Source organism: Rattus rattus, chromosome 1 (genome assembly GCF_011064425.1).
Source record: "Rattus rattus isolate New Zealand chromosome 1, Rrattus_CSIRO_v1, whole genome shotgun sequence".
NCBI lineage: Eukaryota > Metazoa > Chordata > Mammalia > Rodentia > Muridae > Rattus > Rattus rattus.
In genome coordinates this window covers 77,338,401-77,364,334 of record NC_046154.1, presented here as the reverse complement: position 1 = coordinate 77,364,334, position 25,934 = coordinate 77,338,401, and the positions used below count along the sequence as shown (strand labels likewise).

General features: G+C 37.8%; 1 protein-coding gene across 45 annotated transcripts in view; it reads right to left on the bottom strand.

Moving 5' to 3' along the window:
* Positions 1–25,934, bottom strand: part of Ptprd (protein tyrosine phosphatase receptor type D) — a 379,195-nt gene that overhangs the window by 130,047 nt on the left and 223,214 nt on the right. For 20 of the 45 annotated variants that reach the window (XM_032902504.1, XM_032902511.1, XM_032902475.1 and 17 more), the window contains 5 exons: positions 22,257–22,374; positions 15,806–16,393; positions 15,272–15,372; positions 14,127–14,386; positions 2,084–2,174 (listed from right to left, as the gene is read on the bottom strand). In XM_032902504.1, the coding sequence (XP_032758395.1) occupies positions 2,084–2,174; positions 14,127–14,386; positions 15,272–15,372; positions 15,806–16,393; positions 22,257–22,374 (1,158 nt within the window). The remainder of the gene's footprint in view (positions 1–2,083; positions 2,175–14,126; positions 14,387–15,271; positions 15,373–15,805; positions 16,394–22,256; positions 22,375–25,934) is intronic. The other 25 variants (XM_032902578.1, XM_032902582.1, XM_032902604.1 and 22 more) reach the window with 3 other exon arrangements.

Sequence of the window (25,934 nt, the reverse complement as noted above, 5' to 3'; positions counted from 1 at the left end):
CTCCACAACAGTCACAAAATATATTAGATATAATTCCAGAAGTTATATCAAGGGCTTTAGTTCTTTATCAGAAATAATTTTCATTTTCCAGTCAATGCATATCTTATTTCTTCCACCATTAATTCTGCAATGTGGTCTCAATTATATCAGTAAGAAAAGTGGGAAACAACCCATCCTGACCCAAAAGTTGTGAATTAATAAAATGTTCTTTATCAAGCTATTATACAGATTAATGCACCACAACTCAAAGGATGATTAAAATGACCCTTTGTTATGGGAATCAGTAGCACAGACCTGTGGAATTTAATTGCAAGAAAGTTCAATGTCACATAACTCTATATTTTAATCCATTAGCATTACTGTGCATTCTGGAGGTTAAAACCTGGCTGTAAAAGAGAATCGCTTTCTATTCCCTCCTATCAAACGGCTTTACATCTAAGAAAGGCACATTATTGAAAGCATTTGATGTCCCTTTTGGCTTGGATCTCACTGCTTTGAAAACTTGTTTTAAATAGGTAGAACTATTTATAGATTCTCCAAGTTATCTTTGCATTTAAAAATCCAATTTCAACAAAAATGTGGAAATGACAATATTATAACTCAGCTATGAACTATAGACTGACATGGGGTTAACTGCTTAGAGAAAAGATCCTTTTTCTCTAGCATCATAACTGACAGAAAGCAAACTGACAACTAAGCTGTGTGACCACATTACTGAAATGTGTCATATACTGCAGTCATGTCACCTAATCACTAGTGACACAAGCAGAGTCCTGACCTTGAACTTGTCTATCCTTCAGTGCCTGAACGGATTTAACTCACCAAATAGGTAGGTAAGGATGCGGCATACTTGTAAAGATGGCGTACATCTGCCAAGGGATGCAAGCCCAACCCCAAATCCCCCTTTATCGGAACACACCACCTTTGTCCAGTGACATTACAAAAACATCAACAATTCCTTGTAATGTAGTCAGGGAATGAATCATTGCCCTTGGTCCATTTTGTACTAATCTGAGGTAGAAAGAATATACAGAAATAATATGATTATTATGAGCTATGGGCCATGTTGTAAAGGAACCACATAAATTAAAACTTCATGTATCTTGATGTTGGAGGGACTTATAAACTTACAACATGTGTATAAAAAGAAGTCTCTGTAGTATTTCAACGGTGACTCCCAGCCTTTGTCGGTGGCTATGACCATGTCTGAAATCCTGGTAAATGCACTGTATCTGTTTTTTCACAATACTGAAGTATGTAACAGTTACTTTTAAAATGTACAAATGAGGCAAGAGAGATAGCTCAGCAGTTAAGAGCACTTGTTGCTCTGACAGAGGACATAGGCTTCCTTCCCAGCATCACGTGGGGACTAACAGCCATCTGTAAGCCTAGTCCCAGGAGACCCAGTACCCTCTTCTGATCTCCACAGGGACCATGAACTCACACACAATACATAAGCACACACACACACACACAGAAAAACACCCATACACATAAAACCAGACCATTTTACAAAGAAGCAGCACTCAAATCGTGTAGTCCTAAGACTCTGGAGTCTGTCAAACTCTTCAGTGCATGCTGCATTTTATATTACATTCCCTTCTTTCCTCAGAATTTTGTTTTTTATCCCCCAGCACTCACATGAACTTTGGTTTCTGAAAAGTTACAGAGCATAGATTAAGGCAACTAAATGTTTGGGAGTGAGTAGAATTCAATGAAAATGTGATAAAGACCCTATAGCAGGTGAAATGTAATGTGCTATAAAGAACATTCCCCTTAGGAAAGCCCCTTGGCAACTGCCAAACTAAGGCCTCTAGAATTCCATTAAGAGTAGCAACATCCATCACCTTCCACACTTCTGCATCATGGTTACAATGGGTAGGTAGCAAAAGAATAAGGACAATGCAGATAAAACAGATTGTAATCTTTTAATTAAAACAGAAGGATCTTTGTTAGAATTCCTAGAGTAAAGTAAGCCCCCTTTCCTGATTCGCTCAGTTTTCCAGACACACCATAGCTGAGACCTTAATAAAGTGCTAAGAGGGTTCCATAGAAAGACGACAGACAACAAAGACACAGTTACCTCATCTAACTCCATTTCATCAGGGCTCTCCCAGGGCTTGATGAATTTCCCACGAGACTTCTTCAAAGGCACAATTATAATGTAGTAACCCCTGTTTAAGAATGAAAAAACAATATAGTTACTTCAGAGAAAAAGAAAAATGGCAACAACCTTTAATCTTTTGCAGACCAAACATTAAGACAGAAGAAAAATTATGAATGTAGGGTGACTCATCTATTTTTTATACTAAGAAAAAAATAACTACTTGTTTGTTTAATTTAAAAAATATAGAAGATGTCAATGTGCGACCTGGATGACTTCATACAGTAATTTCACATGGTTGTCTGCTCATTATTAAATATCCCAAACAGCAGATATTTTTGCTAGCATCCTGCCACTAGACACACCCAAGCTGTATTGAAATTACCACTTCAGACTGATGCACTAAACGTTTTTAATATTAACTAATAAAAAGGTTTTTAATATAGTAAAATGTCTATTGTCTAAGCATCTCTTATTTTGTACAAATACTAATTATGTTTATTATATTTAAATAAAAACAAAAGAATGTTAAAATCACTCATCATCATATAACTATATAAAGATAAAAGCACATTAAAAAGCTAGGTAAATTGTAAAATTTTAAGTAGTACAGGTATTTGGGGACTATTTCTACCTAAAGTCCTTCAAAATAGGATTCGGTGTAATAAAATGTCCAGAAGTAAGTTCAAACGTTCCATACACTGAGGATGATCAACTGAAACATGAGTACTGCAAAAAGCTCCATGTTTAAGACGAGGAATTCATTGGTAATGAAGGTGCTCGGTAACTTCAATATAGTGCACAGCCCTCTCTTCCTCTGCGTGTGTGAGAACTATGCTCATATCAATGTTCAGAATGAAAACACTGTAAATGTTAACTGATAATATAGCAATGACACTATAATTTTAGGCACTGTATTAAATGCATCATCTAGTTTTGCCTTTTTCCATCACAATCCTTAAAAGATTGGGAAGAGAGGCTGGTCACAGATAAAGTAAGAACAATTAAATAACTGCCCAATTTAAACAGACAGTGAGGGAATCCATTGAAACCTTCATGATGGTTTCTCTTTCTTTCTTTTGTTTTTCATTTATTCTATTCCTGAGAATTTCATAAATTAGGTGGAGACTCATAGAAAACACCTTGAATTTCAGTTGTATATTCTGCATAAGGACTATGAGCCTGTTCTCAGGAGAAATGAATATAGAAGCACTAGAGGAGCTTGGCAGCCCGTGCAGCACACAGGATGGAAGAGAAGCCAGTGGATACCAGCAAGGTGTCCGCGTTCTTCACTAGCATGTTACAGATGCTACACCGTACAGGTACAGAAGTCATTGAACCCTTCCCTTAATCAAGAATTCAATTCAAACCGGAATCTTTTCTCCATGGCGCTCTGAGCAACTAATCTACAGATGCATAAGAGTCCGGCATCCGGCCATTCATTTTCTTTACTACAAAGAAGCATGATGATCAAGGAGGGTGAGGAGAAGTAAGAGTTGAAGTGTGTAAAGGAGGCCATTTTTTTTTTTATTTTGTGATCCAGACTAAGCTTCCTCCTTTCACACCCTCCTACCACCTGAACGATTTGCCAAACAAGTCCATCATGTTAAGTGAGCATGGAGAGAAAAGACAGAGCTGCAACTGAGCGTTCAAAATAACACTGCAGATGCACTTGATAAACACACTTGTCAAGGAGCCTCTTGATTTTCATCCCTGCGCAGTCGGGAGAGCTTCTCTTCCTACGGCAATGACACTGGGGGTTAGCAGAGAGTGCCCATTGTTTCCCTGCAGGTTCTGGTAGATCAGTCAAGCTGACGACTTCTATTAATTTTTCTTCCTCTTTCATATTCAGTTGTCATTCTTATACATAAAAAATCCTTATTTTTACTTCAGCACTATCCCCCAATTATTCAGGGAACTCTCTGGTGAGATAAGAAAGTAGCAGCTTACCCCAGAGCAATTAATTACCAGGATGGTCAGATATCTATCACCTTCTTTGTCTACTGATCTAAGCACTCATCTATGGCAGGCAAGGCAGGCAGAGCTGCCTTCACAACAGCCCTGCACCTTTCATGAGATCTGGCAATCTAGAATTCATGTTATCCAAAGCACGTTTTTTATAGTGAAGGATTTGCAATGTGTTCCAGCATCATCAAAAGCCTACCAAGTCCAGCTTCTCATTTCCTTCTAGAAGATGTGAGTGTGTGTATGTGTGTGTGTGTGAGTATGTGTGTGTGTGTGAGGGATCAGAGTTTTCTACCTTCAGAACTCTGCCAGTGTCACTGGTGCTTTCCTTTCTATCTTTAGAGAGATGTTCACACACCAACTAAGGCTCTCATTGCTTTTAGCTGTCAATTTTCCCCCCAAAGCCACAGTTGAAATCCATGCCACTTTCTTTCCCTAAGCCCAGGAGGCTAAATAAAGCACGAGAAATAATATAACAGTGCAGATCATACCATAAATTTATGACCCTCAGATATAGACAGGCTGCTAGGTCTCCATACAGCTTGTCCCTTGAACATAATTTTCTCATGCAGGCTCTGAGATTGAACATCTACACCTTCTTAGGAGAAGGGATCCATATCACTTACTGATAGAGAAAACATAATCTGAAAAATCCTCCTCATCTTTCTAGCAAACTATAATCCTACCTGACTATGTAGACAAGCCATAATCTTTCCTTTAAGTACAGATTATGACTGGAACTATACTTACCATGACACTGGTTGACTAATGGGTTTCCATTTTCCTTCCTCTTAATTTCCTAAGACATGCACTAAACACAGTACTGCTGATGCAAGTACATCGATCTCAACTTTGTTCTTCCCATTGGAGCCTTCAGATTGCCAATAAACCACACTTGAAAGCTCAAAGCAAAGAGAAGTCCTGGCCAAGTACCTACTAGTTAAAAGACAGGGGTTGGGGGACAGCCTCTCTATATAAACAGCTGTCCCATCTGTGGTTTGAATAAGAATGTCCCCCATAGGCTCAGATATTTAAATACACGGTCCTCAGTTCATGGGGATGTCTGAGGAGGCTCAGAAGGTGTGTGATCATTGGGAAAAGTATGTGCATAAAAGTTGTCTCTTCAAGTTTACAGCCCAACACAATTTCTGATGTGTTTTCCTCGTTATGATTTAAGATGTGAGCTCTCAGCTGATGTGCCAGCTGCTGTGTCTTTACAGTGTCATCATGGACACCATGGAAACTGTCTCAAACACTGCAAACCCAAATAAATCCTTTCTTCTACAAGTTGAATAAACAAACACCACAACAAACAAACAAAATACAAAATACAAAAAAATTCAAAACCATAGTCCGATCATGTGGTCTCTCCCATCTCTTCCTGTCCAAATTCTCTAGTAAGGTTTGTGCTTTCTCTGCTCCATCTGTCTCAGCACTGCACTGATTCATCATTGCCTCAACACAGGGCTGTCTCAGCACTGCACTGTCTCAACCCTGCACTGCATCACCGCTGTCTCAGTACAGTGCTGCATCAACACTGCATGGACTCAGAACTACACTGCCTCAGCACAGCAGTACTTTAGCACTGCACTGCCTCAACACTGCACAGCCTCAGCCCTGCACTGCCTCAGCCCTGCACTGCCTCAGCCCTGCACTGTCTCAGTGGTACACTGTATCCATCAGCACTCTAGGGACTTAAAGCATCACATGCCTACATGGTGTTATACTGAAAGAAGAAATTTTTTTATCTGTTTAAAACTTCTCTTAGCATATAGGTAAGACATTCCATAAAGAATTCTATGACTTTTTTCATAACTAGCAACATTCTTGACTTATTCCTTTTATGATTTACTATACAAACTTTATCATTGTAGCAGAATTTATTATTGATGTAAAATTCTTAAATCATAGAATTTTAAGACACTCTGTCCCAGAATTTTACTTCCTGCTCATTTTTTGTTAATCCAAGGAGATTCCATTCTCACTCAGAATCTAGAATATTAGCTTTATGCAAATAATGCATAGATAATTACCTTCACTCCAAACTCTCTTCTGAATATCAAAGGTTCATCAATTCTATGTGCCAAAGTGTGTTAGCTATCACTGTGGTGACATTAAATAAATACCAAGTCTTTTCTGGTCTCAGGGTGCACCATAGCCATTGCAACCCCAGAAGGAGATCTGGCCATTATACTGGAAGTCTGTTTTCACTTTCTTCTTTCCCCTTCCTTTCCTGCTTCATTTCCGAGTGCTCTTCACTTCTGAATCCTATCTCCAGGGGATTCACTTCTCTGGCACTCTACTGCCACTCATCTGGCCTCATTCCATTTTTTGTCATGCCTGGACAATAGTCCCATAACTTTCCCTCTCCACCACCTACCTTTTTCTAGTCTACTCTCTGAAATTTTCATTTCACAATACAAAATTGATTGTGCCATTTCAACCCCTGATGATATTTCAATGAAGCCTCATTTCTTTTAGGATAAAGACCAAGATATTGTAAGACCAGTCAGAATCTTGCTTGAATCCCTTTGCCCACACTGAGTTATACCTAGATTGGTTTTCAGTGTTTTGACTTGACCAGGGGGCATTTGGTCAACACATCCTTGATCATTCTGTCCCAACTGCTTAGAAGCTCATCAAATTAATTTTCTTTCCTTAAATATTAATTAACTTATTACTGCACAAGAGAACCATTTTCTGACTTTGGGTAGCACTGTTACATAAATTGACCATTTTGCATCTATAATTTTATACTATTTAAGGAATGTTTTGATATTTTGAAGAATATTATTAAGGTAGATGTACATGTGATCTCTTCAAAATTCATGCAGCACTGCCAGTTTATCACTGAATTACTTTCCTACTGAACAGTGGAAATGGTTAGGCTTGGTGGCTCATGGGATTTGTGTCTCTTCTAAATTAAGTAGTTAAAATGTGTGGATTTCCCTATGAGAGTTTACAATTTCCATTCTGATCAAGCTTGTCTTCCTTCCATTAGAAAAATAATGACAGGGCCACATGGAGTTTATATAGGAAACATAAAGCTTACTATATTTTTCTGATAAGTTTACTAGTAATCTTTGCTCTAATCTCACATAACATCTTATGAAAGATGAGAGGACCCAGATAAGGGGAGCGGGACAAATAAGGAGCTGATATATGTCCTATACATTTATACTGACAAAACCATAACAACTGAGTATAATTATTTGAAATGGAAAATATTTAAAACTAAGTTCTATATTGCCCTTGCACTTTGCTTGTTTGCCTGAAGCCTGGATTTTGGGCTCAAAATACCTTTGTCGACAGAGACCTCAACTATTATGTTAATAGAATAGTTTAAAATTTTTCTTAATTAATGTATCTATGAAGTCTACAACTAATTTTAAATTGTGATTTTTTTCAGTATAGTTGTATTTAACTACATAAGTTAAATACAACCTTCAGAATTCAAATTATATCAAACAAAGTTTTAGTAATTTCATTTAATACACTATTATCAAGAGTCCAAGCTCCATATAATTATGTGAGAAGACAAGTTCTGTTCTTTGTTACATAGCCCTACTTCAGATGCAGCCAGTCTTTTAGCATGTATAATCAGTCTTGGCATTTTGAAACTTGTTATTTAACTGGAGGTCAAATCTTTCTCAAAGTTCAAGGATAAATGTCAATCTTCACATAATTTTTTCCTGTTATGTTTTGTGTGTATTGCTTAAATAAAATTACTTTATCACAGAAAGGTTGAATGATCTTTCCAATTTCTATCTTCAAATTAAGATGTTGAATCTTTTTAGTCGTGTGTAGTATCCTTAGCTTCATTCACTTCACTGATGAAGCAGTGAGGTGATAAATAGGAAGGCTTCCCTTATCTTTCCTGTAACTCTGGCAACCTAGATAATGTAGTGATTATGGCATTTCCAGCATCCAAGTCCTGGGGCCAGGTGTAAGTGCTGAAACTCTCTTTGTTCTCCCATCTACTTAAGGGGTATTTTTAAAATCCTATTTCTTATCTATTTATTTCATATATATATATATATATATATATATATGTACATATGTATCTATTATATTATTTGTGTTTATATGTATGTATATGCATATTCTGCCTGTATGTTTGTGTACCAAATGTGTGTTGTGACCAGAGAGAATACACTTTTCCATTTCTGTTCTGACATGCTAAGCCATTATGAAACTAATTTTATACCTGGTACCTGGCAGAAGCTTTATCTATAAGCACAGTCCACGGTCTGCTTTCAGTTTTAATCAATCAGAGTAAAATGCTGCTATATAAAAACCACAGGAGTGCCCTTTGTAATGAATGTGCCTCATGTTGGAGTAATGGTAGCATTATAGCATTTTCTAGTTGGTATTCTGTCTTCACCACTACTACAAACTAAGACTGAAGCATCATAGAACTCATGACGACAGAGCCCGATGCATCCTTGAGTTTGTTTACAAAATAATTCAGCCATTTGCTCGTCTCCACAAGACAATATAAGAACAAGACAATATAAGAAAAAGACAGAAATAAGAAGCTGTGCCTTCAATTCATATTTCTTGTTGGATAGAGGGCTGTAGTTAAGAGTATTTCGGACTCTTCCAGAGGGCCTGAGCTTAGTTCCCAGTACCCACAACCCGTGGCTCACCTGTAATTGAAATTTTAGGATAGCCTAAGTGCTCTTCTGGCTTATGCAGTCAGAGCATGCTCTATCATATTTTAAGTGAATAGGAAACTAATTATTTAGCACATGGTAAAGACAGGCTAGGAGTTAAGACCTCACAATTAACATGGAAGTAACTGAGAAAGCATGGTTTCTATTAGTAAGCAAATAGCCTTCAGTCATCAAACTGCTTCACTAGCCAGGAGACAATGTCACTCAGCAGGGTTCCACATAGCTTATAGTTAAGACATTAGCACCCACAGGTCAGACAGATTTCTATTTGCTTTCTGCATTTTGCTCCTAGAATACTGAACAAAACTTGTCAACTGTAGTTAATGGCACAGGATGATATGGGCCCTTCTTGAAATGACTCTTCATGCCATGTACGGAAATAGAGATGCCAGGCAGAATGGGCATGTTTCCACTATTATTCCTTTAAGGAGCCCTAGAAAATAATTTTTTAACATAAAAATTAGTACAGATTTATTATGAATTTTAAATCAGATTTCTTTTCATTCCCTATAGGTCTGATGTTCTTTCTTCTCCACTGCTTTTGTAGTTTAATTTTTGTTTTTGGTTTTTTAATATTTTTTCCAGAAGGAAAAAAATGTATTTCTGAGAATCTTTATTTCATTTCTAGAAACCAGTTTTTCCACAGCTGTTTGTTTTCTTTCTGAACCTCATTATTTGTGTGTCCTCCTGTTACCCGAAGTTTTATCACTTTTTCCTGACTCTAAATGCAAGTGGATGTACCCAAAGCACATAAGTCAAAAGTAACACTGAACAGCTAGAAAACAAACACAGTAAACCCCTAAAGCACGGAAGACATTCTGGAGCATCTGAACTCACTCAAAAGTTGAAACATGAAACTTAAATTTGCAATCAATAAGTAAACTGCCAATTTTCTCTAAAGGCTTCACTAAGACATGTTCTGTATCAGCCAAGAAAAGTCATAAAAACAAAAACAACGCCAGTTTCAGTTTTGTTCAAGGAAATACACAAGTTTTCTTTAATGGATTGAATTTATCGTCCCCATTTTTTTGCTGGTTTGTAATCGTCTACAACTTTTAGGCTTTCTTTCACACTGAGTCTAACTGTTATCTTCAGCATGATTTTCTAGACATCTGTATTAGGCTGACATGATTTCTATTTCCAGAGCCCCCTACTCCATCAGATCCATGTGATCTGTATCTTATGATAAGATAGGACTTCAACTTGGCACAGTACTAGAAATACACTGTGTACCCAATAATGGATTTGCTAGATCCTAACAGAAAATGTAGTATGTGCTATAAGAGACCATGTACAAGCTCTTTCCTGGTGTCTCCTATGAGCGCTCTGCACCCACCCAGATAGTACCCTGAGTGGTTTTTGCTTTCTTTTGTTTTGTTTTTTTGTTTGTTTGTTTGCTTGTTGTTGTCTATTTGTTAGTTTTTGGAATAAGGTTTTTCTGTATGGTCCTGGCTGTCCTGGAACTATCTCTGTAGCCCTGGCTGGCCTCATACTCAAAGATTTGCCTGCTTCTGCCTCCTGTGTGCTAAGATTAGAGGCATAAGCCACTACCACCCAAGAAAATTTGTGATTCCTAAAGCCTGAGGACAGATGTCACCTTTTCTACAATGCCTCTATGAGTTACTAAACATGGTTAGGAGGCCAGCCAATCACAGAACATTGTGACAAACATCATTATTCAACTCTCCCAAGTAGGTCAAGTAAGAGTTGCTTAAGAGGTCCAGTGACAGGTCCAAAGTGGGATGCAGCTTAAGGGGAGGTTCCAAGACATGACACTATTACTGAGGTTATGGAGTGCTCACAAAAAGGGACCCATCATGACTGCCCTCCAAAAGACCCAGCAAGCAGCTGAAAGAGTCAGATATGTGCACCCAACCAACAAACAAAAGCTGCTGACCCCTCTGGTTGAATTAGGGAAAGCTGGAGGAAGCTGAGGAGGAAGGCGACCCTGTAAGAGGACCAGCAGTCTCAATTAACCTGGACCCCCGAGATCTCTCAGACACTGGATCACCAACCAGGCAGCATACGCCAGCTGAGATGAGGCCTCCAGCACATATACAGCAGAGGACTCTTGGGTCTGGGTTCAGTCAGAGAAGACACACCTAACCCTCAAGAGACTGAAGGTCCCAGGAAGTTTAGGGGTCTGGTGGGGTGGGTGCGGTGGGGAGATCCTTGTGAAGACGGGGGAGGGTGTATGGAGGGGATGGGCAGTATGGGATGTGGAACTGTTTGGGGGGTTAGTGTGGACCAAGGGAAGAATAAAATCTGGAAAAAAACCATTAATAATATATTCTGAAGCTTTTCATTGAATGAACTTCTGTCACATTGCCTGCCACACTTTAGTTGTTCAGTTTGCCTACTAGGACTAGGGCCTCCATACTTTGATGGATGATAATTATAATAAAAACTGACCAAACTCTGATTATTTAATATGTACCACTTTTTTTTTGTGAGACAAGGTCTTATCATGTAGTCCTGGTTGGCTTGCAACCCACTATGTAGATGATGTTAGCCTCACACTTTCTGAGATCATCCTGCTTCTGCCTGCCAAGTGCTAGACAAGAGGTATACTTTAGCTTTACCACTTTCTATATGGTTCAATTAAATTTCAATAAAGCAGTTTCAAAAACATGTATCTGTTAATAATAGAAACTCGGAATGAATTAAAAAGTCAACACAGAACATATAATCTTGCACTCATTTTAAATTTTACTTGATAAAAAATGTGCTGGCATTGTATTTTCACTTTTAATTTTCAGAAACTGAAAAAGAAGATTAGACAAAATGAAGACCTTATCAGAGTGCATTTTGGAAATTCTATTACTTGTGGGGAAACCTGCCATCGTTTTTATCAAATAAACGTCAACCGAAGGACTATGCAGGAAAGATTGATTTGCCCGAGTGTAAAGTGGGTCAAAGTTACTATTTAATCCTGAGTGAATTTCACAAATTATACTTCACTAAAATTTCTTCTTTCAGGCGAATGCCAGCAGCAAACCACTGAACTGAGAATAGGACCCCCGTTGAAGGAATCAGAGAAAGAACTGGAAGAGCTTGAAGGGGCTCGAGACCACATATGTACAACAATGCCAAGCAACCAGAGCTTCCAGGGACTAAGCCACTACCTAAAAGACTATACATGGACTGACCCTGGACTCTGACCTCATAGGTAGCAATGAATATCCTAGTAAGAGCACCAGGGAAGGGAAGCCCTGGGTCCTGCTAAGACTGAACCCCAGTGAACTAGACTGTTGGGGGGGGCGGCAATGGGGGAGGGTGGGGAGGAAAACACCCATAAGGAAGGGAGGGGAGGGGATGTTTGCGAAACCGGGAAAGGGAATAATACTCGAAATGTATATAAGAAATATTCAAGTTAATAAAAAAAAAAAAAAGAAAAAAAATTTCTTCTTTCATATTTTTACTTTTAATACTGTTTTTTTTTTTCATTATTTTCATTCAGTTTGGGGTAAGAGTGCTATCTTGTCCAAAGTTGGGGATTCTCTTGTTTTGTGTGATTAAGACAGGGACTTGTTACTAACCCAGGCTGTCTGCAAATTTCCAATCTTTCTGCCTCAGCCTTTCCAATGCTAATATTACAGGAGTGTCACCATACCTGGCCAGAACTTACTGTTTAAATGACCCATCCCATATAGTGCCTTGGCCACTGTGTCCTTACCTAGGTGCCGCGATATATGAAACTATTCTCGGTTGTCAATGGATTCTCCCCTTATTAAAACCTTTATTCCTCTTATTGCAACATTGCTTCATTGTTCTGCCATTCCCGATAAAATCCAATGCTGCTCTGGTGACTCCCAGATTTGTGCCCCAAAAGACCTCATTTAGAATGCATATTCATTGCTGAGTTAAACAGTGATTCCATTTTGGTATTGCACATCTTTGGTGAATAGTAACCTTGTTGATTTTGCTTTAGATTTCCTCTTGATATTTCACCACTTCAATGAATAGTAAACCAAACCAGTTTGTTATGTTATCTAAGTTCACAACTTTGAACCATGTATGATACTATTCCTTCCTCTGACACCTTTAAAGCACATGCTGACCCCTGCTGTACTCCCTCTGCCTCTTGTGTGGACCGCTATTCGTCCTACTCTGTAGTTGTATAATTTGTCCAGTGCCAACTGACTATGTGATGACTTCTCCAAAATTTTTTCTCCCACATTAGGGGGCTCTGGTTAGTGTAGCAGTACATGAACTATGCACACATGCCCTTCTGTACAACTTCAAACATTTCATAATGATTTCATCTTGACTTTACCATGTAACACAATAAAGATAAAATGTATTTTCATCCCAAACAGGTAACAGTTCTATCTAATACATCGCCAGATGTTCAGCAAATGGCTCCAAGGGTGGAAAGACAAAAGTGAGGCATCACATGATGGCCATCACGCTGGTTTTTGCATCCAGAGCTTTAGTGAGTTTCTGCTGTCTACAGAAAGCAGCTGCACCTGCCAAGCACAACAAGCCTCTTGTCTACCCTGTTACCACCCCCACCCTCACCCCTTCCCCAGCTTGCCCAACTGTTCTGGGTCCGGCCTGACAGGACTACTTGATGCCCTCACTAAAGTGAGCACTGTCCCTCGACATATAACATTCTGGCTCTTATAGTTTGTAAGCTTCCTATTTGACCTTTGAAATGATGATAGCATGGTCAGTCTTGAGATTACTGTAACATTAGTTTTTTCATATCTCCTATCCTGTGCCAGGCTCACTGAAGACAGAGCTAACTTCCTTTCATTGCCAAGGTCTACTCCAACACTTGTTCTTCATAAACTTCAATGATATGGTTTGTTTTTCTATTAGGTATGAAGTCATCTTTAGAAAAACTTCTTAACTTACTGGGTTAATTTTGTATTTCTGGTCTGCTAACTTTTATACTTTGCTATGTGTTGTATCTATTTTTCCTTGAAAATTATTTTGTACCTGAATCGTTCCTATATTTTAGCACCCAAACAAAATCTCAGTTATACATTATTTTCAGATACTTGAGTTCTTATATCTTCTTTCAGTCTTTTTAGAGATCTTAATACTTCCTTCAGTTATAATAAGTATTATTATTTTGCTAACTGTCAATTACCAACTGTATTTCATATACCACTATAAATTGCATTTTAACAACTTGTTCTCTGTCTTTCAAAATAATATGTCTGGAACAGAAAAAGAAAAGCACAATGTTACAATGATGAGACTGTGTTAACATAAATATGAACACAGAGTGTGTTAAAACCTAGAGAGCAAAAGTCTGCGCCATACTGGAGACTTTTACATGCTATAGTCAGCAATCCATTCTTTTATAACCACAATAACACTGAAATACAGGCTCTATATTTACTTGCCTTTCTATCCTTAAATTAACTTACTTTATGTTTTCATTTGCAGGAACATCAGGCAGTTGCACAGTAATCATGCCATCCAAGTTTGTCTTCCCGATGAAGGCAGGCTTGGTGCGGAGCACATCTGGGGCAGTCTTTGCTGTCACCCTATGCTGCAATCCGCCAGCACTGTTCCCACGATTGGTTAGCACAAAGGAATATGACTTCTCAGGCTTCAGGTTAACAATCAGCTTCTGGGTAGCACGGCCATCCACTTCTTCCACCATTTTCCCATCATCATAAAGAATCTACAGAAATACAATCAGTCACAAATTGGTTATCAGTCTCTCAACCAATTGTTATTTATTTGCTTTCCCAGCTCAATTCTATTTCTGGGCAGTTCCTAATCCCATAAGTATTTGTAATTCTGGCATCTGCATCAATTCTCGTGATAGTTCTTACTCTGTAAAGGGAAAACGTTCCCGAGTCTCTCAAAAATGCATAACAAAGAAATAATAAAATGACTTTTCAAGATTTCACCCATTAGTTACATGTGGTCATAATACAAAGTATTCTAGGCTTTCAATATTCATAATTTACTAGGAAGCTTTAAATCCTGTTCTAAATATATTTTTATTTACCAAAAATAGTTTTCTATTCATTTTACAAATAATAACTAGTTGGTACGTTGCAAGATCTCAGTGGCAAGTCAGTTATATTTTTAAAGTGTGAGGATTTCAGATCAATAAATACAATCTTAAAATCATGCAAAGCACTGTATTGTAAATTAGTTGAAATCAGACAGATCTGTCTCCCTTTCTAATGGAAATAAAAATTATTACTTTGCTGTAAAAAGTTCAAGTTCAAAGAACAAGGTACCATGTCAGTCATGGCACTGTGGTTCTGGGGGTCTACTTACTCTCTAGAATGACAAAAGTCACAGAGTTAAAGTTCCACATGCAACTTGTTCATGAAAGTCACAAATAGCACTAGAAACTATGAGCCTAAATCTACTTTGCTTTGTAATCCTGGAGAGCTAGCCCAGGGCCTCATACAAGCTAGGTGAATGCTTTATCATGAAACTCTATCCATGACCCATCTGTCCCCATCAACTATTCTGTATATGTTACAAATAATGTGCCATTGTGAGCTGTCCATTATACATCTGCCCATGATTCCTAAAGATTACTTACTTTGAAAGGCATAGCAGAATTATAATTTTCGGGAATTTCCCAAGACAGCAGCACTGAGGTCTTCATAACTGCTTTGACATGAAAATTTTTTGCAAACACTGCTGGAAAAGGAAAAACTATGTATTTAAACTATTCTTAAAGCATATAACTTGTTCTTTACCACCATGGATCGCAGGGCTTAGGACAGATGCTGCCTACACAGAACAAAGACAGAAATGCGATTTGCCTACCTGTTGAGAGAACTCACTTTAATACCCATTCTCATAAAGCACTCTCCTTTCTTTCCAATTCAGTCAACTATCCTCTGTTTATCTTACCTGAGGACACAGAGTTCTGCCAGCCAGCCTTGCCGTGGCATTCTATCACTGAAATCTACGGTTTTCAAAATGGATTAAGTCATACGTACATTACCTGCTTGTAGTGCTGAACCTATTAATATGAATGGGCCGATCAGTTATTTACAGCTTCAAAATACTGATTTCCAAAGATCGATATTCCTTTAAAGGAGGAAGGCCATAAGCAGACAAATCCTACCTTGATCCACAGGCAGTGTCCTGAACTGGACACTGGGACTATATGGCCCGGGCCCTTTGCTCGTGTGAGCACGTACTTTTACATCGTATGTAGTATCAGATTTTAAGCCAGTGAGTGTCATAGAAGTGGCAGCTGGAACAATAAGGTGCTCCATTGGAAGAAGGGGAACGTTGATATCCCTATACAGGAGGGTATACTTGGTGATAACGCCATTTCTCTCTGCTAGCACAGGTGGTTGCCACAATATCTGAACGGAGGTTGAAGTAGTGCCTTCTGAATGGAGGTTTTGAGGGAATCCAGTGGGTATTTCTTCTGGGACAGAAATTTCTTTCACCATTTCTTCTCCGAAGCCCACTTTGTTTCTGGCTGAGAGTCTAAAGATATACGATGCACCCTTGTGGATGTCTGTGGCTGTGAAGTGATCTTCTTTCTCAGAGAACTCCAGAGTAGTGAGTGGCTCCATATCTTTTCTGCCGAACTTAAGTCGGTAGCCCTGAAGGGGTCCAAATGTGTCCACAGGGGGGTGCCATTGAATGAGGGCAGTATTCATTTGAGTGTGGTTAATCACGAGCCGGGGTCTCCCTGGAACTAGAGCACACAGAATGGAATGGTAAGAATGACTGCCATTTATGACCATATGTCAACTAGTGCCAAGTGGGGGAGTCACTCTGCTAGTATTCTCCTCGTTTATAAAGGAAGCAATGCTTATTGTATATACCATTATCAAATAATTGTCCTTTCCTGTCTTTAGTAAAGTAGGCTGACATAGAGTTTGGTAATGAATACAAGCTTTATACATCAATGCTTATTCTTGCCATAGCAAAATGAATCCAAGGAATGATTAACAAACTAGATATAGCTAATGAGAGCAATAACTACAATGAATGGATACGCACAATGTACTAATAATATAAGAAGAATATTGTACATCGTTAGATATAAACACTCCCTCCTCTCTGCATGTGCTAGGTTGTTACTATGACCTCCATTTTCTGTAATGAAAAAGAGGTCCATGGAACTAAAACACTCTCCCAGGTTAAGGTGCACAACAAATAAGAAAGCTGTAGGTCAGACCCAGAGAACCATAGCCTACATCCACAACATGCATCCATTTGTACATTTTTGTAACTTCCCTTTTCTATACACAAGTTACCCTTATGATGTTCTTCATATTATTATTGTGAGTTATTAAATGAAGAGGTACACATAAAAGATTTTCACTAATATTAATCAAAATTATCAATCATCACAGTGATGAACTGTTTGTGACTAGGAGCTACTCTCTTCTGAGGACACACTTCAAGTTAGATTAGATGTATAGAGATGTACGCTGTATTCATTCAGATCTTATTACATTTGGTATTGTTAATGGAGAAAGCAACTATTTCTGGAGTGGATAAACGACAACTCTAAGGAAGAATGGAAAAGGTGGAGGAGCATAAACAACAGTAAGCTCTATCTATAGATAGAAAAAGGAAACAAATAGGGAGAAGAGAAGGCTCACATTCCTGGAATACAGGAGATTAAAAGGAGCATCATAGGGGTTTTTACACAAACTGTAAGAAAAGTGTAGACAGATGATGAGGCAATACAAGAATCTTGCAAGATACCTGGTTCACACGTTCATTTTATATGCCAGTAAGTTGAGGCCCAATTAGATATGAGCACTGCTCAAGGGTATGCTCCTTAATACCTGGAGTAATAGCTTTCATTCACATTTTTAGCAGATTCAGAGTACAAGTATGTAGCTCACATCCAATATGTGGAAATGATCTAAGTATGCATGTGTTAGGCCAGAGCTCTGACTACTGTAAATTCAGTGGTTCTCAAGGAACTGTACTCTACATGTTCACATTGAACATGCTCTCAGAGAAATGTACTCTAACATTTTCACTTTCAGAATGCAGAATATTTTAGTTTAAAAGAGAAAGACTTTATGTTAGACATTGATAGGACCAGATACATCACTTCATGTATATATGAAGTTTACACAATTTTTTCATTAAAATGTAAGTCTCTGCTAAGAAAAAGTTCAAGTTATAATGGGTGCCTCAGAGAATACACCTCTTAATAAACAATACCTACTTGAAACTATGATGTGGGAATATAGTTCTTAATCTTACATGCTCCAGGAAGTATCAGTTCTCTTAAATATATTTTTTAGCATTTTCTAAAATTTTATCCCTCTCGTTTCAATAGGAAAGGTGAAAAAAAGTGAAAACACTTTTACATTCTTTTGAAGAAGGCACATTTAAACTTGCTAGTCATACGTGATTTTATTATTAGCCAAGGAATGATTCACTTTAAAATACTGTTAGGACTCAAATTAGCAAATATACAGTGCACCAGAAAATTATAAACAATAATGCTAATTTTGTGAAAACAGGCAATTGCTCTCCAGTAGGAGCCAAAGCTTGGGCAGAAATATGCAGACACTTTTTCACTGTTGTAATAGTCTCCGTTTTTCTAGGGTCTAACACTCTTGGGCTAGAGACCATGGGATGGAATAATGTACCACAAGCTCTAGCATCACTTCTAACCTACTTTCTTCCACTACTATTCTCAAAGCATTTCATGTTTGCTCAAAATAGTTATTTGTTTGAAAGGTAGAAATACAACTAAGCATAAGAACTCCGAGGCAGTTATAGCAAACACTACAAATTACCACATGAAGCACTGGCTGAAAAAGTGAATATTGAAGTCTGAGGGAGAACTCACACTGCTATCTTGGACAAACTGGCCACATTATGAAGTCTTAATAATGCCTAAGAAAAACAACGTTCAGAGTTTAAAGAAGTTGGGAATGATGGCTTCAAAGGATTGCTGTATTTTACTGAGAGTATGATAGGAATAAAAAGGAAAGGAAAAATACTATCACTCCATATATGGTAAAAAATTATTTTCCAAAAGTCAATATGATGATAATAGCACTGCTTCATTTGGGACACCAAGAAGCATTATTAATAGGAAACATTTATAATTTGTTTGCACTGCACAACACCTTTTACCAAGTCATACAGGGATCAGAGCAGGAGAATGAAAGTCCATAGGGTAATAATGTTTATAAACTTATGCCCAGCTACTGAAAAAGATAAAGAGGTGGACCAGATGGTACTCTATGTAGATTCTGGATGACATTCATAGGTGACAGTGGGGACCACATACGAAGGCCAGTATCAGAGTAGGTGTTCTACTTTGTATAGCACCGATGCTTGAGAGCTTTCACAGTGTTAGAAGAGTCTCACATTCTCAGAGGAGGGCTGAGGTGAGGGCTAACAGCATCTTAGTAAACAGCAGAGAAGGAGTCAACAAGCTGCACAGTCAACAACTAACACTGTCTCTCTTTGCACTTTTGTGTCATGTCAATCCATGCCTGCTCTCGGACCTTTAGGACATGCCAGTGACCTCTGTGGCATGTTAGTGCCTCCTCTTGCACTTTCAATTCGTTTCCCTTATTAGACTTTTCACTCTAAAATCTTTTAGGGTGGCACAATGATTAGTACATGTGGTTAGTGCAAAAGTCTTTGCAAGATCAATCTCTTTGAAGTCCAGTTTCAAATGTTTCAAACTCAGCCTCATTTAAATACTGACGAGTAGCAGTGAACATAGCTGATTGCCCTTAGCCTATTATTTCCAAGTTCTCCAATCACTGTCATTTGATCACCTTTACACACAGCTGGTCCTCAGAGTACTGAAATCCATGCAACAATACATGAAGACTGTCAAAGCAATGAATCTGTAAATTTTTATTTTATTTAAAATTACGTTTATATGCAATTATCTGTGTAGGAGGATGTGCACATGAGTGCTGGTGCCCACAATGGCTAGACAAGGGGTAGGATGCTGTGGGGCTGGAGTTACAGGGGGTTGTGGACTCTGAAAGAGCGAGGTTTCTCCAGCACATAAAGTAATAAAGTTTTTGGTTGTCTTAAATCTCAAAGCCTTAGGCAGTATGGCAGTTAAGATACTGAAAAGTGAGAATATTAACAGAGAAGCTAGATATATCATTATCATTCAAACATAGAAAAGCTGGCTTCTTCATATCCCTATCATATGCAAGAGTTTCTTATGTTATATTTAAGTCTTACATAGATTGCTTAAGTTAGGGACACTGCTTGTTTTTGAAGGATTGATTGCGTATTGATTCTAGAAATGATGTACAGTAAATAAAAGTATAGACAAGGTTTTTTACTGTAAATATAAAATTTCAAGGGATCCCCAAATTATCCACAGAAGCTACAGCTATATACCTTTACAATTGTTATTAGATGCTCATCATAGACTCAGAAAGAGAAGAAGTATTTTTCTGATTTATATTCAAAATGAATTAATAGGTTCATGAATTACAGAGAAACGAACCAGGGTGAAGGGATGCTTTTTTTTTATTACAACATAGGTAAGCAACCTAGGAGCATTAGATGGTCTCTTTAAGGAAAACAAGTATGACTCAAGCATCTGCATTGAATTGAATTTTCATTTCATTAACCAAGCCTCTCTCAGTTAAGAAAGATTAGAAATTGTGAGAGAAAATATCAACATAATAGAACATCATGAACAAGACCCATCATTCTAAAAATTTCGTGCAGTGATAAAAAGTGTTTTTACAAAAAAAAAAATCATTTGGGCTACTCTTCCATATGCACTCTGCTTTTATGTCTCTGTTCCTAAGTCTCATCTCACGAGCAGTAAGAATCTGATAGTTCACATAAGGCATTAGCGACACAAAAGTATGTCGGTACAAGTAGAACAAACCTATTTTGTTCAACTTGGGATTTCATACCAGGGAATGGTATTGCCTCTGAAATCACAGTCATATGTCATGCTACCACACCCTCACTGAATGTCTGCTTTCTAGTATGGCATAACAGGGTGATACGATGGTATTTTTAAAATCAGAGAGAGAGAGAGAGAAGTATGGAAAGAAAACGGAAGAATAAAAAACCCAACATCTTCATTCTGACAGTTCTGCCATCTGTATTCCTGCCACTTGAGGCAAACCCAGGTGGCAGGACGCAAGCGAGGCAAATCGTGTGACATTTAGACAAATTTGGCAGTGAGGTGGCACCCAGGAGGGCGCTCAACATCACAGCTGTTCTCCGCTTTCTGTCTTTACATAGAGAGGGATTCCTACAAAGTTGTGCAAGAGGGAACTGAGGAGGAGCAAATCAAAACCACAGCAGAAGTATTCCATGAGAAACTGCTGGGACAGGATTGGAGGAGACGCCCTCTGTAATTATCCCTTAATTTATCAGTTTATGATGCCAGTTCTTCCTGCTGGCTTTCTCTAATGTGACTAAGCAAAACAAGTCTAACAGGCACCAAAGAAGCTGCCCATGTTTCTAGGATTAATCTAAAATTATTTAGCCTTTTGATATTCTTTATACTATTTTTTGTTTTCCATCATTTATGTAACTACCTTCTTTTAAAGCCTCACAGAAAAGGATAGAGGGAAGTGAGAAAATATAAAGCGGTAAGCCATAATCCCTATCAAATGGCAACCGCTCTAGAGACTTGCGACGGTCAATGTTAACTGCTAACTGGACAGAATCTAGAATCACATGGAAGGTGGACCTCTGGGTGATGATCTTGATCAGGAGAAAAAGCACAGCCTAAATGCAGGCAGCAACACTGCCTGGACTTGAGTTCCAGGCTGAGTAAGAAGAGGCAGCATGACGTACACAAGCATTTAGTGCTCTGTTTACTGACTGGGGACGCAATACGATCAGCTGTTTCCAATCCCGCTGCCTTGACCTCTCTGAAATGACAGACTGTGTTTTGAAGTTTATGCGAGAACCAGCCCTTTCCTTCTATAATTACATTTGTCACTCTTTCATTACAGCAACAGAAAAAGAAACGAAGTCAGAGTCCTTGTGGGGATGGTGCAGAATCACCGTGTGACTTCTCTGCTTAGATGCCTCTTCCCTTGACCCTCAGGAGTCTAGCTCCTATAACGTTCAGTTTAATAACCTGCTCTGCCAGGAACAATGGCATCAAGAAGATCCCATCTCAAAGAAAACAAAGAAACAATACAAAACAAATACACAAACAAACAAACAAAACCCCCTTATATCAGGAAAAAGAGCCTCCCTCTGAGTCATCTTCCTGTTTTAAAGGCTCCCCAGAGTCCATATGCCTACATCCTTTTTTAAATCTTTGCACATTGAAGATCAGAAAATAAAATTAATGAAAAGAATTTCTTTTTTTGGTGTTACTATGTACCTAGTACTGTAAGTGGTAGTGGACACATAGTAGATGCTCAAAAATAACTCGTTGAATAAATACTTGGATTATTTAGACAGTATAAATTTCAATCTTTTTCCCTCTCAGCTTCATGGTTGAGTAGTCTCTTTTCCCTCAGTGTATCATAATGAAAAAAAAATCATAGATTACATCCATACTACTTGAACGTCTGGAATAGGGCTGAAGGTATCAATGTGCACAGAAGACTTACCTGCCCCAGTGGTGGACACTAGCTTGGGCTTGCTTCGAGCACCGTCTCCCTTGGTGGTGTAAGCTGTGACGGTGAGGGAGTATGAAGTTTCAGGCTGTAGCCCAGAGATGATCATGTCCTGAAATGACACATGCCAAAAACAATGATTAAAAGCATGCCAGAGAGAACCTGGAGAAAAATAAGGTGGCCGATGTTCATTCCGTGCATGCCTGGACATGCCCTGAAGCCATGCTAAGCACTCAATTCCATGCCTTCAGCTCATGCTTCGGACGGAGATGGGTCTTGATGTTAGTAGTGAAGTTGTGTATTCGAGCATCCTCAGAAGCAGCTTTCAGAAGTAACGGTTAAGAGTGAAATCTGGAACCAGACTTCCTTGACATACTTGAATTTAAACTTCCTTAAATGTTTAATATAAAAAATTAATAATTTGGTAATCTAGGGGTGCTTATCCACTTACATTCATATTTCCCAACATAAAGTTAGAATATTAGAATCCCGGATTGGTGAAAGATAAGTTTTATCAGGAAAAATCTTGCATCTGCCTCTGGTATATCACAGCCATCTGATACCCTAGCTGTTATTTTGTAGCAGCATTTTCCCAAAGTGGTGGCCTGCAATGTAGCTAGACTGGTGACAGGGCAGATTTCAGCGCGGTATTTCTGCCCCCAGGAAGTTGCAGCTAAATAAATGGTTGACCTGTTGAATCTAGATATCCCCTGGGGCCGAAAAGCATTTTGAAGACATCAGAAAATGACAACTGGTTAATTATATAGCCAGACAAGAAAAGCTGTCACACAACGAAGAGAATATTTTGGATATTTAGTGAGCAGCTCATGCAATTAAGAATGAGACTTGAGTTTATGAGATCAGTAATGTGCACTTAATTAATTATTTCTGATAATTTGGAAAACTATCTGAAAATTCTTAGTTTTCTTTCAATAAGGGTCCAGAACTATTATAGCTTTAAGACTGCCATTTAACTGTTTCTCTAAATTGGACGTTGCATAATTCTTCAGCTGGAGCTCTGGCTAGCAAGTTGTTTTGATGTTTGTGCTTGTTTGTTTGTTTGTCTTATTTGTTTTTAGATCCATACACATTCCATACAGACAAGACATATACAGAGCAATTAACAAACTCCTTCACTCTTTTGCATAGCTATATTTTCAAGTTGATTATGAATCCATTTAAGAAAGTATTCAATATCATTATCTTCCCAAGTTAAAGGCAACATGAGTGAGTGAGGAGTGAGTGGACAGGGCCTTAAGAAATACAGTAGGAATTTTCCTAGCAAAGCAATTTACAGGTACCATGGAACATAACTGCTGAGGCTGATGCCAAATATGACAGCTTTGACAAGCTACTTTCTCAAAAAAGAAGGAATATCATCATTGTGGAAATTGAAACATTTCAAATATCATCCTGTTGAGTGCTTGAAGACTTTATTCAGGCACATAGATGGACATTTTCAGAAAAATATATTTTATCTTCAGGACCTTGAAATGCTTTCACAGAGGACACCCAGACCTGGTGAGCAGTATTATACACTATGGTAGAAAAACTGGATATTCAGAAATAATAATGGTGTAGATGCTGACCTTTTGACGAGTCTCCCATAATTACTGCTAGATAGCAGACAATCTTGGCACAAAGAAGTTCTCTTATCAAGTATGTGACAACTTAGATTCTATTATAAGTTTTTCATTCATAATATTAGAGATAATATTTCATCCTTTTGTCTTTCTTTTTTCCAGTTGTTATAGGATACAGTATGTAATATACACTGAAACTGGTCAAGTCCTATACACTACTAGAGTCATAGTTGACCATAACACAAGTATGTTACATTTTCTAACTTTAATTGGACTGCATTTGTATTAATGGTATTGGGCTCCTCTGTAAGTCAGGGTCACAACTTCCATGTCTGAATCTCTTCTTCCTCTCATCACCTTCTGACCCACCTTGCATTCTTGCCTCCTAATAGTCTCTGTTCCTAAGGTTTTGTCCCAGTGGCATCAGCCTAATTTCCTTCTAGACTTAGAAAAATAACTGCATTTATTTTGGAACTGAAAATAATTATTTCTCACTATATCCCAAACTAGTGTATAGTCCCGACTTGGCCCCCTGCTCTAAGTTACGTAATATAGAATCTGCTTGGTGTCTCCCTGTCATATATAATCCTAAGTTCAACTAGAAAAGCTAATAAGTCATCCCCAGAGTGGACTCTCTCTGATCAATTTCATGGTTTAATGACTGATCACACCTTTTTGACCTTCCACCACTTTCCCTCATTAAGGTCTTCATCAGCATGCATCTGTCAAGTTTTGGTTTAAATATTGATCAATCTGAGCCTTTTCATTTCTGCTGCCTAAAATTTTGTTGGATTTTGTTCACTTCATGAGGAAATTAGAAAAATATCTATTTACTTGTTCTTCATAATTTTTTTGTCTTTTCATTTTCCATTTTACCCTTTAAACTGATGCTTTTTCAATGAAGTAGTGTCCAATTCTGGCTATAATGAAGTCAATCTAATAAACCATGAGCAGTTTTAAATAAAGTGAAAAATGTAATGGACTTGAGTATAAAATGTTGAGTTCGTTACATATTTTAAGATAAATATGGTTTTATAAAACTTTTATTTCTTGCAAACACACACACATATTACATATATATATGTGTGTATATATATATATATATATATATATATATATACACAGGATCATATCATAAATGTGTTTCTAACTGTGGGTCTTAGTCACATAAAATGTTGTTCTGTACTAAATTTTATGATACCTGACACACTCTTCATATTTCCCAAGAACTCCAAAACGTGTCTTATGCTTTGGCAATAAATATTTATACATTAGGTCTCATGGCATTCTGTGGCATTTAAAACACTTTGATTGGCATTATGGCCATTAGACCTGAGAGACCACAAGTTTTTCAGGGTCAATGTTTACAGCACATTCATCTCTATATGCTTTGCATATAGTGTAATAATGAATACCAAGAGATTAATTAATGCTAATTCTATTCAGTCTAAGAAAGGAAAATGCTCTTTGTAACCTTTATTTGATTTTTCTTTTTAATATGTTTCAATATCTCTCCAAGACAAAATAGTGAAGGACTCATTAGTCCTCTCCTGACACTTCAGCTGTCAGAGTTTACCTCTTTGCTCCATTTCACAGTAATTTTATTAAGAAGCATTTATTTGTGTCTGATTAGAAGGTTTATTGTCACATGACAAGAGGTCAGTTCAACTCGTCTCCATGGTTGCACCTGCTGTGCACCACTATAAACAGGGAACACATCTGTTTTAGCCCAAATATAAATAAATACTGTCACTTATGGAACTACAGGGCATTGTTTCAGGTCTCGAGTATATTACGATCTTGAACAGTTATTTCTGGAATTATAAACATATGAGCATTGCCAATGATTTCCATGGCATTACACCTTCATTTAGAACATTTTGGGGCTACAATTTATAACTGTTTCAGACTTGTATGTATATATTTCTAGTCTTCTTCCTGTTTTCTATAAGTACTTAGATGGTATATGTCTTATCACAATCCTTACACGTACCTAAAGCTACTCATATATATTAAAGAAGACCCTACCTCTGTGAAACTCTTTTTGCTCCTTGATGTATATTACATATTTCTATTCATTTTTTTCTAT